Consider the following 17719-nt stretch of genomic DNA (forward strand, 5'->3'; position numbering starts at 1 on the left):
GTGAAAATGAATATTGAAGTAAAGAATTTGAGGTATCATTGTAGTTATTATAGACCAAGCATGAAGTGAAATTCTTTACATCCTGTCCAACTTCTATGCTTAAACTCACATTGCTGGAAAACTAACAATGGCTTGAACTCAATGTAAAATTAAGAAACAAATACACCATGTGATTTAGAAGAAATTATATGAGCCACGCTATGAGAAAACCAACATAGTGGGTTTGCGACCAGCATGGATCCAGACCAGCCTGCGCATCCACGCAGTCCAGTCAGAATCAATGCTGTTCACTTTCAAAGCCTATTGCAATTAGAGAAACCGTTAGCAAACAGAATGGATCCTGACCAGATAGTGTTTTTCCCAGGACCAGAATGTGGCGTGGTGCTGCTAGGGCATAAGGGCACTTTTCCGCGGTTCGCTATGCAAAAAGGGCATTTTATCAGTCATTTTAGATCATTGAACTTTGATGAACAAAAAGTACCAACAATGTCTTAAACACACAATTTAATTCACTCTTTTTCAAAAAGAACATTATTTCATATAGTACACATAAGACATATCAAATAAAGCATGTCAGTTAATACTATTTGTTGACTTTCTTAACTTAGGCCTACTTTATATTCTTAAACACACAATTTCATTTTCAATTTTACAAACAGATCATAATTATATCAAAGTTAATCATTAACAGAACATTGCCTCAAATTTATGCCCATCTGGGCTCATCTCTTTAACACACTGTAGCCAAAAAACAAAAAACAACAACATTAATTGCATAGACGGATAATAGATTTTATAATTCTAAGAAGTATACAAAAATAAAAATGGCCTTGAAATGTTCCTGTTTTTTTCCTTACGCACGACGTTTATTCCACTTTAATTAATCAGTCTTTTGCATTTTTTCTCAATATTAAAAACAACCACATGAGAAGAATTTAAAAAACAAAAACAACAACAAAAATACGACTATGCACATACGGGCACACGCTCCGTAAGAGGTGATCATTTGCGGGTTTCATTGCCGAAATTTACATTTCACGGCGTTCATTTTATAGTGTATATCTTTCTACTATTTTCACCTATTTGCTTAGTTTAATATTCTTAATTTATGTTGATACGTTTTACTAAAAGAATAAAAATTCGTATGCATGTGCGTCCTTGTAAATATCTTGTAGGGATGATAGTTTTCCTATATTTTACGAAATAAAATGCTAACAATCATTTGCGGTTTCGATGCCGACATTTATATTTCACGGTGTTCATTTTCTTTTCTATTGTTTGACATATTTGCTTAATTTAATATTCATAATTTATAATAATACGTTTTCTAAAAGAAAAGAAAAACGTGTGTATGTGCGTCTCTGTAGATATCATGTATCAATAACAGTTTTCCAGAATTTTACGAAAGACAATACAAATAATGTTTGAATCTTAACAGAACTGATTATTACAATTATATTGCAATATCGCATTAAACTTCCAAATAGCGGAGTGTGAAAAAATAATGCTTGAATCATTAAATTTCAACTTCGAATTAGATAATTGTTATCAATACTGATCAAAGATAAAGTGACCGAAAAGCGAGCACACGCTGTCATGATTACGTCACTCGATTCATGTCACCCGCTATGCGAATCATGAAATACACGAGCCGGCTTCCTGTGTCGTGTGTCATTCATTAATTACGGGTAAGAAATTATTAACACAGTGACAATTTTATGATAATTAGTTGTAAGTGGGCAATTCAAAAGGCACTTGGCGCATATGGATCTCTTGGAGGGCAGCGTGGCGCACGGGAAAAGGGGCATGGCGCGGCGCCACGCTGAAAATGCCTAGGAAAAACACTACCAGACTGGGCGGATGCGCAGGCTGGTTTGGATCAATGTTGGTTGCAAAACCGCTGTTGGTTTCTCATGGCGCGGCTCATATGGTATTTATAGAAAAGTACAATCATGTGGGGTTTTTTTTTTCAGGGATATGCTGAAGTTGTCTCAGTGGCTTTGTCTGATTTTAACAGGTAAGCTTCTTGTATACTCGAGATTTTAGTGGTTCTATTTTGAAATTCGCTGATATTCTCACAGAAAAGTGTAATTCACAAAATCAGCAGTTGAAAGACTACAGAACAATTTCTCACAAAAAAAAGGGATCCCCATAAATTTTTAAAGTCTGATGGTTATTACTGTACAAACATTAGCTATGAATAACTTCACAAGCATTAACAGACACCAGTCACATTATATACATATGAGTAAGCACATGTAAGTTTGCTAATTTGGAGTGCAAAACCCCACATAATACAAAATACAGGTCAGGAATTCAAATTGTGCATGATAAAATATTAAGAGAATGATGCTTATCTTAAATTTTTAATGTAACATTCAGTAACACCCTGAAGTTGAATATAAACACAAAAGTACACAAGCTAAAAAAGTACCTTCAGAATTCATATATCACCTTGAATCAGATTCAAACAGGCTCTTAAGTGCTCATCTCCCAGGTATAATACTACAAGTTTAGTAAATATATATGCTTAAAAGCTTATGGATATAAACATGAACATACAAACTAAGCAGAAAATCAGCGACGTTAATAACTATTTTGCAGGATACATAAGCAAATGACTGACAACTGGCACGCCTTATAACAGAAAAAAGCACAATGTACATACATATGCCTGAATATTATTTTACCACAAAAAGCATCACCTTGAAATGTTCAACACATACACATCTCAGTACTCTATACACATTGTGTTCAAATTGAATCAGCACAACAGACTGTAAAATTAACACAATTGGTATAGAGTATTGAGATGTGTATATGCTGAACATTTCAAGGTGATGCTTTTTGTGGTAAAAAAAATGTTCAGTCATATGTTTTTTGCGTTTTCATATGGCATCAGTGTACTGACAAAATAATGAGGAGAAGTTGAACAAGAAATAGTAAAAAATATGCAGTATACAAAACAGTTTCATAAAGCTGGCAATACATTGAACATGGTTGATACACATAAGCATTGTTGATACAACAGGAACAATGACAGCAATGTGCCTGTTTCAAATACTGATCAAGCTCTGGAACTGACTTGTGTTGAGGAAGGAGTTTCTGAGCTCAGGAACAGAACATGTATTGTTTGAAAGAAAACCTCAATTTTATGTGTAAATTTGATTTTTCAGGGATTACAAAATAAGAAGTTCTGAACAACAGACGGGCTGGTTCTCGACTCTAGCGAACATGGTATTTACATACATTCAGTATCTAAGTCACATTCACAACTAACGTATCCTTAATGGAAATGCAGTAAATCGGATGTTAAGATTTTATACATGTATGATTATGCTGTTGTCTTGGAAAATAGTATTGACCAGAAAGCCGTTCAATTTAGTGTTAAATGTTTGAATATGATAGGAAAACTTGCCAAGTTTAACCTTCTTATTCCTTTAGTAGTATTGTTGATCCAGGTTGTATCAGAAGGGTATAACATGCTCAGTGTCGTAACTGAGGGTTGCATGCGTCTTGCATTGAGACAAGAACACCCATTCATCATTTGTTTTGAACCAGATGGATCAGTTGTATGGTGTCTATTATGGTTAATATAATGAAATAGAAAATGCTTGAAGTATGGCTATGATGCATTAATTGATTTGTGTCTCTTTTCAGTTGTGATTGTTTTTGGGTATAAGTTTAACCATTAAAAGAGAAGTACTCGTTTTTAAAACTATCTTTGACGAAAGAAAATACCCGTGAAAGAATTTTCCTTTGTAAAAGGGAGGTAATTCAGACTATAAAAATACGGAAAAATGCAAAACTTAGAAATTGTACAAAGACAGGGCATCGTATTTGCTATAATGAAAGTATTCAGTACAGTAACTGTCATTCCATAGAAATTTAATTGTATTATAATGATATGATAGCTCAAGGCTTGCACTGTGTAAAAATAAGTCATCATTTGTTTGAATTTGTGAGAAACCATACATGTTGACAACACATGTGCTGATGTTGCAATTTATAGTACAGTATCAGTGCTGTTACACAATTCCTTTGTGTTAAGGGTTTCATTTTGTGTAGGTATATCATGTTTAACTTAAATTTTATACCATTACATAACATATATATCATTTTAATTAGTTTGCAAGACGCATTTTTTTTTGTCTTGAAAAAGGATTAATGTTGTAAATTCTAAAAAAATAATTCTGTTTTCAGGTTGGAAATATGTTTGTAGCAGAAGAAAAAGAAGTAGCAGCTGTAAGGTATATAGTGTTAGATCTACCACAGTTTATTTACACTAAGAGATGTTTTAAATGATCTCATATAGATATTAAATGGTTCTGCATTTATTTTTACCTTTTTTACTCTAAAGGCTGTAATTTGTATTGGTGCAGCATTTTCGCACATTTTGTGTCATGTTTAATTTAATAAACAAAAGGGCAGAATATCTAGAGCTGCATTTTTTGTCAGAAAAATGTAATTTACATATTTTTTGATTACCTCCCTTTATTAGGAAAGTAATGAAATGAAGAAAACTGTTATTAAATTAAAAGGCTTTGATCTCCAGATCTTGGGACAACAAAAAAAAAAGAGAACATTTTTAGATATCAGAAAATTTTGCTGTAATATTTAAGACTTAGTTGCTGACAGATTGAATGTCATGGAAACACATAAGAATTAGTTGTTTATAGTAATTTTTCCATTCAAAATTGAAAAACCTTTGAAATTGGTAACCAGAGGTAAACTGCCATAATTATAAAGCTTTATATTGAATGACTGTTGGGTACGTATTCCTCCGTGGTGTATTGATCAAGAATGCAGGAAAGTTTTATTCCCACCACGGCCTGGTTGTGTGTGTTTTTTTCTTGATTTAGCATTTTTAAGATAGTTTAGAATATGACCAAACTCCAGTTTTTAAGAAAGATCATTTTTAGCCAAAACTTTGAGGTAAGATTTGGATTCATTTGATTTATGCAAAATGGAAACCACAATTTGTAAAAATAAAAGGCATATTACTGTTAAGCATCTGTTCTATTAAATAATGGAAACAAAATTAACCTAGATGTTACCTTAATTGTTAAATTATAATATGTAGCAAAAATATTTGATATTTTATTTTTTTGTGTGTGGGAAACCAAACAAAAATAGTTTTAAACTTACTAAGGAATGTTTCTCTATTTCAGAGCCAATGACTCTGTGCTGCTGGCATTATATGAAGCTATACATCTGAACAGAAATTTCATTACAGCTCTTACACATGTAAGTACATATGACCCACTCTCACTATAATGTGATTATATAGGGGGAAATACTGTAACATGCATCATAATTTTACTTGATTCATTAAAAAAAAAATACTTTGAAAAAAATACATGTTGATGTATGTCATGTTGCTATTTAAGAAATGAAATGATTTTTTTTGGTGTTCATGCGAAATGAATGACAGAATAGGATCAGCAAATTAAACATGAATCGCGCGCGAAATGAATGACAGAATAGGATCGGCAAATTAAACATGAATCGCGCGCGAAATGAATGACAGAATAGGATCGGCAAATTAAACATGAATCGCGCACTTGCGATTCATGTTTAATTTGCCGATCCTATTCTGTTGTTCATTTTGCATGAACACCGAAAAAAATAGTTTCATTTGTTATATTTATATTATATTTCTTTTCCATTTGTAAACAAGATAATATTATAAATTGCATATATTTTGTGGCATTTAACATTAAAATCAGCTTCCCGGCCATTCTGTTTAACACATGGAATAACTGCAATGTCATCTAAGCAACGTTCTCCCTGACTATATGCGGACGTCGTCAAAACAGCGGTTGGTTATCACTAAGCAGCAATGAGATAAATTTCGCGCCTTTCCTTTTGCTGTTCATACGAAATGAACATCATAATTTCTAATGGAAAAGAATAGGGCGATGTAAATATTCACATATAACAAAGGCAATATATTTCTTGGTTACAGCTCCATATAAGTAGCAACCACTGCTGATAAAGAAATCAATGGCTTATCAGCTGGAATTCTGGTGATTTCTAGGGGCTAGTGTACTTTTTTCCCCATATAATCTTTTTTTGTCATGTTACAAAAACATAAAAACTACCATTTAAAAGGTGATAAAATTATCTTTCTAGCAGTATAAAACATTCATAAATCTGATTTACAGTCATTCCAGATGCCCCAGTAATTAGTTAATCTGGCCACTGTTTATTGACAGTTTGTTGTTAATTGCTTTATTACTGGCCGCGGGCAATATGTACTCCTTTCAAATGCAAACGCGGGTCGCATAGTGCTCATTAATATTCATATGACTTGTATCAGAAGACAGCCGATTGGATGACCTACACGTAGGTGTGTCTTAAATTTGCATACGACCCCCCAAACCGGAGAAATCGTTCCGTAAAGTTGACGTGAAAAATACGCCCAAATATACCATATTCGCTGAATTAACATTTATTTTTAATAAATTCAAACCCTAACAATTAATTTGATACCAAAATTATGTTTCGGAACCTATTACAAGTATGCCGCATTTTCATTTTAAATTCAAACTCCCCGCTTCCATTTTTTTTCACTCGCCGGTCCGCCATGTTGGAAAATTGATCAGTTAGGTCAATCAAAGAACTATAAAATACACAGAATGGCAACTTGGGATAATCCCGCGTCATCTCGTGTTAGCGTGTTATCTTATTTCAAAGCGTTTGCCGACTTGATCAGTCATGATCAAATCAACAGACGCTTACTGAAGTATAAAACTGGTGGTACGCCCGGCACGTAATAAACCAATTTGAGTCCTTTTTCAAACGAAAACTGTTGATTTCTCAGACTTTCAATCATAAATTTATTCCTTCCCCGTGTAGAAAATACTAATAACATTAAAAATACACCATTATCATGATAAACAAATGATCCGAAAGTAACCTTATTTCAAAGCGTTTGCTGACTTGATCAATCATGATCAACAGACGCTTACAACGAGATCTCATTCAGTTGTCACGGGATGTTGGCGAGATTTGCTCTGTATGCCTTTCAAGTTGCCGATCTGTTTATTTTATAGCTCTTTGGGTCAATGCGGTAAATCGATCGATTCGGCTCGAAAATCATGTAAAAAGACCTATTTCCACCGGTTTTTATTTGAAAAATATGTATGTCTGTAAAAAATATTAATATTTGACTGAAACTACGAAGCAGAAGTAATATTTATTGAGAAAATTCAATGTCGGGACAACGCTGACGAACAGCTGACCGGAATTTCACTTTCGTTATGAATTATATTCTTATTTAAGGAAAAAAGTCACGATTTGCCCCCAGAAATGAATGTTCCAAGAAAGTGTTTTTATTTCCAATTAAAGTCTGTTAATAATTGTTATTACTTACGCAATTTCAATGCATAACAGGACGATTTTTCATACGAGTTTCGTACTCAATCTGTTCGTACCTAACGTGTACGAAAAAATGAAAATATCAATTCAATAGTAATTGTTCATACATAGCACGTGTCTAATGATTATTATATATTATTTTTGTGGCCATTTTTGTTTAGGAAATCATTTGAAAAGTATAATGTATAATAATTTAAAATGTATAGTTATATACTGATACAGTTTACACTATGTATTTCAGAATTACATCTGGAGTCATAACCGGTTACAGGTCTAAGCCATTTTGCCAGTCCGCTGGAATATCTGATACATTAAATTTCTTAATTAAAATGATAGACTTAGTTTTTATATGCTTTATTTTAGAATCCTAGTCCTATACATTATGTCTTGTATGTCTTGTGAAAAAAAAAACAGTGAGAATATGGTAACATTCTTGAACTTGGACAGCGTTGGAGTCGAGATATAACAAGAAAATAAAAAAAAATCGTAACCATGTCTCATTGTAAGTGAAATATAAAGGCAACTATACACCTTATGCCAAAACAGACACCAGAAATGTATTCTACAGAAAAAATACCATAAGTATGCCAAATTTCAGCTACTTATCATTTAAAGTGAGTGGAAGACCAAACATTAATGTAAACATAAGAGTTTTAACGGTCCGCGACTGCGAATCGGTTCCTTATTATTTATATAGAGGAAAAATTCCAGAAAAAATGATATTTTAAGAAATTTCAAATCTTCATAACTTTTTTTATTTTTTAAGATATTTCAAAAATTTAAAAAGTTCTTTGTTTGATTATTTAAGCAGAATATGAATATGTTATTAAAACACTGGTTAAGCTACTTTGGAAAATCAGCTGTGGTTGCTAATATAAGACACCAGAACAATATTTATAGCTTTCATCACATTCGACTTTAAATAAATGAGTATAAACAGAGATAGTTTACTATCTGTACTCAAACCACAGAATTACTTCCTGTTATATTTGCTAATACAAGGTTCAGTCATATCTTAAGCATTTTAATCTGTTCATAGTAATCACTAATGTATCGAAAAATTACGCATTCATGAAATTTGTGACTGTATTATGATGTAGGGTTCTAGCTTTTATGTTGTATTTTCAGGCGCACACTCCATCAATACCATCTACCCCACCCTCCTCACCAACACCAGACAATTCACCGGTAGAAGATAAACAAGGTATGTCATAGTTTACTGGGTTATTTTTTTGTTTTTTATATTTTATATGAACTAGTAGGAAAATATTGGTCAACTTGGCTCAGAAAATTGTAAATTCTGGCTAATGCACTTTCGCTCTGTCTCTGGTATTACTAAAGGGATTTGACTGAAATTTAAACTGTTGTTTCACATCATTGCATCCACATTGGGGGTATTAATTGTTCTAGTGAAAGCTCTTGTTTCCTCAGATATGGCTAATTTCATGATCAAATATCAAAATAACGGAGTGCGCTGTTCTCCTCTGACAACTCTTGTTAGTATATATATATATATATATAACACAGTGAGGTCATAGTTCATTTGTGGACGCAACTTGGGTGTTTTTCATGATTTTTACATTACATGTATTTCATTGTCTATTCTTGCAGTAAATCCACTAGAGAATTCCCAAGCCCCCATCGAACCAGCCCATCAACCAACTAACCTACTAGTCACGTTTCTCGAGTACAGTTCTGTGGTCATCCAAGATACAAAAGGTAAATGTTTCCCTGTAAAGGATTCTGAATATGATTAGATTTAGCCTAGGAATATTAGTTTGTGATAAAAGTTTTCATTTGAAATGACACATGATTTATTAGGTAGAAAAAGTAATTTCAATCATCATCATTTTGATAATTTAATGTTGAATAGTTAGAATATTTCTCTGTGAGACAAATTGATGTGCTAAATAAGTTGATAGAAGATTTTACATCTAAAGTCATTTAACCTGCACCTTTAATTGATGTAAAAACTGGTAAGTAGTTAAAAGGAGGAATGACACGTCAAACACCAGGTCAATTTAACTATTATTTAATATTCTACCGGTTTCAGTTGTATAACAACCTTCATCAGGAATAGAGTTTTACAAAATATCATTACTAAAGTACATAAAATTACAGCCACCTTTTTGAATTCGTTACTAAAAATAGATCAAATTGTTTAATTTTCTGGCAATGTTCCAAGTCTATAAATAGATGCTGTAGAAAAAAAAAAAATATTTAGCATTATTTGTGTTTAGTTTTTCAAATATTTCCTCTTGAAATCTATGGATCCTTACCGAATGTTTCCTAAGGTTACCTTTTGAAGTGTAACATTTCTGGCACCAGGAGCATTTGTACATGGTAGTTTCATCTTTGTGAGTCTTGATGTGTTTATATTTATGGTATTTATTCTTTGCCGAGTAGCCACAAATATCACACAGGTACGAATATGCTTTCTTTTCTGTTTCTTCGTCTTCGATTAGTTTTGTTGCTATAAAGATCTCTTTCTCCCAGTCTATTGTGTCAGGTTCAACCCCTGGGGTGCTCGTGTTTTTAACTTTCAAATCCATACTTCTTCTAATCTTAGGCGTTTGTTTACATGCTTTCTGATTGTGTTATGATTCTGACGTCAACGTCGTCGATTGCGTGATTGGGGCTGTTGAAATGGCGTGCTATTGGTTTTTCCTCATTCTGTGTTCTGACGTCCACTAAATGACTATAAAACCTGTCTCTCAGAGTATTCCCTGTTTGACCAACATATTGAATTTTGCATTGCTTGCATGTAATCAGATAAATTACGCTAACGGTTGAGCATGTGTAATGTCCTTTGATGGTGTATGTATCTTTTGTTATCGTACTTGTGAAGTTTGTTGAGTTTACCATGTATTTACATACAAAGCAGTTTCTTCCGCATGCATAGCTGCCTTTTTGTAGCATGTGTGTAGTCAAGTCTGACCTGACTAACACATCTCTAACATTTTTGGCCCTTCGTGTCACGGCTAAGATTCTGGCATTTTTTATAAAGGCTGTTGATGCACTAGTCGAAAGAATTGTGAGGTGTGTGTGGAAAATTCTTTGTGCGTTTGGGGTGAATGGATTGTATGAGTATATAAATGGTATTTGTTGAATTCCTCCTTTTTTTACTTTCTGATCTTGATAGAAGTGTATATCTATCCAGATCTCCCACTTTTTTGATAGCTCTTTGTATCAGTTTGGTCGGATATCCTCTAGCTTCAAGGTTTTCGGAAAGGTAATTTGCGCATTTTTGGTATGCTGTGTTATCACTACAAATTCGTCTTAGTCTTATTGCCTGGCTGTAGGGGATGCTGTTTTTCTGGTGTGAAGGGTGATAACTAGTGTAGTGTAAGTACATGTGGGCGTCAGTCGGTTTTGTGTATACCGTTGTATGTAATTTACCGGTGCTATCCTTTGTAATATGTGTGTCTAGAAAGTTCGCGATGTATGCATCTATTTTGTGAGTAAACCCTATTGACTTGTTAAAATTATTTAGACCAGCCATGAAGGAATTCAATTCCTGTCGACTGTGTGGCCAAATCATGAATATGTCATCAATAAATCGCCACCAGACTAGAGGTTTGAGTGGTTGTGTTCGTAAGAATCTTGATTCAAGATCTCCCATGAATATGATCACGTAACTTGGGGCGCATTTCGTTCCCATCGTAGTTCCCGATATCTGTTCATAGAATTGTCCATTAAATTTAAAACATGTTTTCTTCAAAACAAATATCATGAGCCTTAGGATAATCTTTGGTTTAGGTTCTTGAATCTGCTGTTTATGTAGAGCATCTTTGAGGGCTTTTATACCGTCTGTGCGTGGTGTCGATGTATATAATGCTGATACGTCAGTAGTTACCAGGAGTGACTGCACTGGGATTTGGCCTAGGTTGTTAAGTTTCCACAGGAAGTCATTTGTATCTTTAATGTATGAGTCCACTTTTCGCGCCAGCGGTTTTATGTGGTAGTCAATGAACCGTGAGATTTTCTCAGTGGGGCCATCACATGCTGAAACTATTGGTCTACCGGGATTGTTGTGTTTATGTATTTTAGGCAATGTATAGAAAACCGATTGATGTGTTGAAGTTTATGTGGAGTTAATTGTAGAGTATCAGTTGTTTCTGGTGGGAATCCAGGAATGCTGGATAGGTTAAATAAGTGCTGTGATAGGTTTGAAATACCTTAGAAAAATGGTGTTTACAAACATAAACAACAGTGCTCTGTTGTTTTTAGCTCGACTATTCGAAGAATAGTCTAGCTATTCTACTCACCCTGGCGTCGGCGTCACACTTCGGTTAAGTTTTTGCATGCAAGTACATACAGCTATCATTTAAAGGCATATAGCTTTGAAACTTATTTATTCTTTTTCTAGGTCAATTAACAACCTCACTGGGTCGAGTTCCATAACTCTAACATGTATTTTGAGCAAATTATGCCCCCTTTTGGACTTAGAAAATTCTGGTTAAAGTTTTACATGCAAGTTACTATCTCCAAAACTAATGCAGATATTGAATTGAAACTTCACATGTGTCTTTGGGGTTTTAAAACTAGCCAATAACACCAAGTCCCATAACTCTGACCTTCATTTTGGGCAAATTATGCCCCCTTTTGGACTTAGAAAATTCTGGTTAAAGTTTTGCGTGCAAGTACATACAGCTATTACTAAAAGGCATATAGATTGGAAACTTATTTTTTCTTTTTCTAGATCAATTACCTACCTCACTGGGTCAAGTCCCATAACTCTTACATGTATTTTGGCCAAATTATGCCCCCTTTTGGACTTAGAAAACCCTGGTTAAAGTTTTACATGCAAGTTACTATGTCCAAAACTAATGCAGATATTAAATTGAAACTTCACATGTGTCCATGGGGTTATAAAACTAGTTGATAGAATCAAGTCCCATAACTCTGACTTGTATTTTGGGCAAATTAAGCCCCCTTTTGGACTTAGAAAATTCTGGTTAAAGTTTTGCGTGCAAGTACATACAGCTATTACCAAAAGGCATATAGGTTTGAAACTTATTTATTCTTTTCCAAGGTCAATTACAAACCTCACTGGGTCAAGTTCCATAACTCTTAACATGTATTTTGAGCAGATTATGCCCCCTTTTGGACTTAGAAAATTCTGGTTAAAGTTTACATGCAAGTTACTATTTCCAAAACTAATGCAGATATTGAATTGAAACTTAACATGTTTCTTCAGGGTTATAAAACTAGTTGATAGCATCAAGTCCCATAACTCTGATATGCATTTTGGTCAAATTATGTCCCCTTTCGAACTTAAAACTCTTTTGATATTTAACATTTTGGGTAATAATTTCCTGCTTCTGTGACAATATTTCGAATAGTCGAGCTTGGCTGTCTTACGGACAGCTCTTGTTTTTTTTGTAATGATTACCACTTAAGTTTGCTAAAACAAAGATATACAATATTTAAATCAATTTAATGAACACTTGTACAATTCATAAAACAGCGATTTCAGCTGGTTCTGATTTTATTTGCATTAAAAGAACACAGATTAGTCATCTGTAAGAAATATTTAGACTGGTTTTGGTATTTCAGAGCAAACCCGCTACAATAACGCTAGACTGTGTCTGATAATACTGACATGTATTGCTGAGGACCAGTATGCTAATTCACTCATGCACGACATCAACATGAATTTTAGAGTTCCACTTCATAGAATGGTAAGCAGTTTATCAGTCCTTTAATATTAGGATTTCACCAGAGTGGACTTACGCTTTGCCCCACTTCTTTTATATTTCTGGGCACTAGTCTTCTGTAATCATTTGAGGTTCTTCTCTGATGTTGATCAAACTATCTCCACTATTAAGTATGAAGATTATCTTCAATTATAAGTGTAGAAGAGAAGTTAGTTTCTGTAACTGTGTTAAAGAAGAATTATTGGTAACATGGTGACTTTGGGAAGATCAGGTTGATACACATTGGGAATGAGTAATTTGTAACTTGTTTATTGCATATTTATGCTTAAGAGAGACACGTGGCCAAGAATTAAAGTAGCTGACATCGAAAGACTTGCCTCTCACCTTTGTGTTCAAACTCTCCCTTTGAATGAACAATTCTTAAATTTTTAGGAAGTTATCCGGCTTGCTTACTGAATGTAGGTGGTTATATGTTCTACCTAGGTACCAGCATGCTTTTAGTGACACCTGGGGTCTTACTCCACTGTTAAAACACTTAAAAATAACTACATGTACCTTATATTGTATGAAGATATAAATGAGACTTGAATGGATAATTTCAAGCTTAAAGTATTGTAAATACTAGATATAGCAAGACTGAGTAAGTATGGAAGTAAGTGTTGATCTTACCAGACAATTGCGTTCTTCAGTTAGTGACACTGCTAAAATATTTATTTCAGCCAATGCGACATAGAAAAGCGAAATTTGAAGCATCGCCCCCATCAAGACCACTGGTGTGTGCTTTGTTAGGTTAGTGTGCAAGTATTTGTAAAACCTTTTTCTCTAATAATGAAAATAGGCATGATAGTCTGCTTACTTTTAAACTTGAATGAAAAATCTCATTGATAAGAATCAGTGTAAAGGAATGTTGATGGTTTAAACATTATGCTTAATGATACAGAAGAGAATGTTAATTTGGTCAGTTACATTACAAAGTTTTGAGTATCTTTTTGTATACTTTGTAAAAATACCAACTACTAGATGTTGCATAGGGATAACAAAGTCTTGGAGTTACCTGGAGTTTTGAGAGATCAAAACAGGACATAAAATAGACCATATGAATTGCTTAACTTAGATGGTGTCCTGTGGCCATCACTACGCTGGCAAGTAGAGTGTTCAAGGATATGGTGTAAACAAAGATAGACTAGCTTATATGTTCAATTATGTCTCCCAGAGACATATTGATTTACTCCAGTCTATCTGTGTGTCTGTCTGTCACAAAGCTTGTCCGCACTCTTAAGTCGAACATTTCTCATCCGATTTTCACCAAACTTAAACAAAATGTGTTTGACCATAAGACCTCAACCAAGTTCGATAACTAGCTAAATTGGCCAAGACACTTTGGAATTACGGCCCTTGACAATAATTTATGAATCACCTAGATGCATAAACATTCATCTTGTCCACACTCTAAGTCAAACATTTCGTATCCGATCTTCACCAAACTCGAACAAAATGTGTTTGCAAATAAGACCTTGGCCAAGTTCGATAACTAGCCAAATCGGTTAAGACACTTCGGAATTATGGCCCTTGACAATAATTTATGAATCACCTAGATGCATAAATATGCTGAAGACTTCATTCTCAAACATGCACCAAAAACCATTCATCTTGTCCACCCTCTGAGTCGAACATTTCTCATCCGATTTTCACCAAACTTAAACAAAATGTGTTTGACCATAAGACCACAACCAAGTTCGATAACTAGCTAAATCGGCCAAGACACTTCGGAATTATGGCCCTTGACAATAATTTATGAATCACCTAGATGCATAAATATGCTGAAGACTTCATTCTCAAACATGCACCAAAAACCATTCATCTTGTCCACACTCTGAGTCGAAGATTTCTCATCCGATTTTCACCAAACTTGAACAAAATGTGTTTGACCATAAGACCTCAGCCAAGTTCGATAACTAGCTAAATCGGCCAAAACACTTCGGAATTATGGCCCTTGACAATAATTTATGAATCACCTAGATGCATAAAAATGCTGAAGTCTTCATTCTCAAACATGCACCAAAAACCATTCATCTTGTCTGCACTCTAAGTCAAACATTTCGTATCCGATCTTCACCAAACTCGAACAAAATGTGTTTGCAAATAAGACCTTGGCCAAGTTCGATAACTAGCCAAATCGGTTAAGACACTTCGGAATTATGGCCCTTGACAATAACTAATGAATCACCTAGACTCATAAAAATGCTGAAGTCTTCATTCTCAAACATGCACCAAAAACCATTCATCTTGTCCGCACTCCAAGTCAAACATTTTTTATCCGATCTTCACCAAACTTAAAATGTGTATGACCATAATTCCTCTCCCAGGTTTGATAACTAGCAAAATTGGTATAGGCACTTCAGAATTATGGCCCTTGAATTATTGAAAATCAGGCATTTTACTCTTCAAAGGTATATTTGTTGTGACTAAACAGTATAAAAACACTGACTAAGTGTTTAGATGATTAGGCAGTTGTGGGAGACATGCGCTTTTCTCAAAAGTAGCTCTAGTTATTCTTGCTTTCTGTGATGCTAATGTTTTTAAATTGATAAGAAATCTGAAATCTTAAGAATTTTTTATTATTATTATATTGGTTATATATAGATATTACATATTGTGGACATTGTTTTAGCTTATACTAATGCAAGTTTACTCTATGATGTTACATTGCTTTAAACTGATCTTACATAGTAAGTAGATGTCTATGAGGTGAGTGGGCACATGTTAGAATGATAAAGAGGCAAGGCTTAGTGAGTGTACTAATATGTTACTGAAATTGGGAGATACCAGATAACTAGTTGATCATGTCATTTTTAGCTCGACTATTCGAAGAATAAGTAGAGCTATCCTACTCACCACGGCGTCGGCGTCGGCGTCACACCCTGGTTAAGTTTTTCGTACCAGTCCACATTTTGACAAAGTCTTTTGAGATAAAGCTTTGAAACTTTCAACACTTGTTTACCATCACCATGTCAGTTATAGGCAAGAGTACATAACTCTGTCAGCATTTTGATGAATTATGGCCCCTTTTGACTTAGAAATCTTGGTTAAGTTTTTCGTACCAGTTCATATTTTGACAAAGTCTTTTGAGATAAAGCTTTGAAACTTTCAACACTTGTTTACCATCACCATGTCCAGTTATAGGCAAGAGTACATAACTCTGTCAAGCATTTTGACTGAATTATGGCCCCTTTTGACTTAGAAATCTTGGTTAAGTTTTTCGTACCAGTTCATATTTTGACAGTCTTTTGAGATAAAGCTTTGAAACTTTCAACACTTGTTTACCATCACATGTCCAGTTGTAGGCAAGAGTACATAACTCCATCAAGCATTTTGACTGAATTATGGCCCCTTTTTGACTTAGAAATCTTGGTTAAGTTTTTCGTACCAGTCCACATTTTGACAAAGTCTTTTGAGATAAAGCTTTGAAACTTTCAACACTTGTTTACCATCACAATATCCAGTTGTAGGCAAGAGTACATAACTCCATCAAGCATTTTGACTGAATTATGGCCCTTTTGACTTAGAAATCTTGGTTAAGTTTTTCGTACCAGTTTATATTTTGTGTAAAGTGTTTGACATATGGCTTTGAAACTTTTATATCTTGTTCAGTATAATAGTCTCTATCAATAGGCAAGAGTACGTAACTCTCTCCTCTTTTTGGCTGAATTATGGCCCTTTTTGAACTTGGAAACTGGTTCTGTTTTGTATATGTCCATGTTTTGTCAAGACTATTTGACATATGTCTTGTAAACTTTAAACACTTGTTTATCATTATGATTTCCATCTCTAGGCAAGAGTACATAACTCCGACAACTATTTTGACTGAATTATGGCCCTTTTTGGACTTTCAAATTTGTTCAGTTTTTCTTACAAGTCAGCGTTTTGTCAAAACTATTTGAACTGTGGCTTTGAAACTTTTAACACTAGTTTATCCACATGATTTCCATCTGTAGGCAAGAGTACATAACTCTGTCAACTATTTTGACTGAATTATGGCCCCTTTTGGACTTGGAGATAAGTTAAATTTTTTCATATAAGTCCATGTTTTGCCTAACATATAACTTAACATATTTGCCATCATGGTCACACATTGCCATTTAGTGCAAGACTAATCGAAATCCACAAATACAGGAACATTTTTTGTTTAATCCATTTTTTTGTTTAGTCTGAAAATCTATAGAAATATTTTGACCCCATTCTTCAATCAATTCTTCGAATAGTCGAGCGCGCTGTCATCCGACAGCTCTTGTTTTTATACCCCCGCCCTCCTACTCACCCACTTTTGTGGTTCTCATATAATAATAGCAGTGTCTATCCATCCATTCCTTCGTTTTTCCAGTTTTCTTGTCTAGTCAGTAACATTATATCATTCATGGATGGATTTCAAACAGACTGTGCAATAAATGATCAGTATGACATGACAGTATGTTGCCTGCAAGAACCGCAAATCTACCATCTTACTTCTTGAATTATCTCCTTTTATTGAATGTCCATCCTGATTGGTGTTCGGCTTGTGACTTTGTTGTTCATGGATGGATTTTGAAAAAAAACTTTGCACCGAAGATAAGCATGACATGACTATGTGTTGCATGTAAGAACCTTAAATAGGTTCACAATGATAGAGGACATTTAAA

General features: G+C 34.2%; 1 protein-coding gene across 1 annotated transcript in view; it reads left to right on the top strand.

The window, feature by feature from the left end:
* LOC123546403 (armadillo-like helical domain-containing protein 3) overlaps positions 1 to 17719 on the top strand; it is a 44693-nt gene that overhangs the window by 11050 nt on the left and 15924 nt on the right. Inside the window, exons 10-17 of the mRNA XM_045332649.2 lie at positions 1974 to 2017; positions 3177 to 3237; positions 4204 to 4250; positions 5172 to 5247; positions 8512 to 8587; positions 8995 to 9102; positions 12943 to 13067; positions 13763 to 13832. Of these exons, the coding sequence (XP_045188584.2) occupies positions 1974 to 2017; positions 3177 to 3237; positions 4204 to 4250; positions 5172 to 5247; positions 8512 to 8587; positions 8995 to 9102; positions 12943 to 13067; positions 13763 to 13832 (607 nt within the window). The remainder of the gene's footprint in view (positions 1 to 1973; positions 2018 to 3176; positions 3238 to 4203; positions 4251 to 5171; positions 5248 to 8511; positions 8588 to 8994; positions 9103 to 12942; positions 13068 to 13762; positions 13833 to 17719) is intronic.

Source organism: Mercenaria mercenaria, chromosome 9 (genome assembly GCF_021730395.1).
Source record: "Mercenaria mercenaria strain notata chromosome 9, MADL_Memer_1, whole genome shotgun sequence".
Taxonomy (NCBI): Eukaryota; Metazoa; Mollusca; class Bivalvia; order Venerida; family Veneridae; genus Mercenaria; species Mercenaria mercenaria.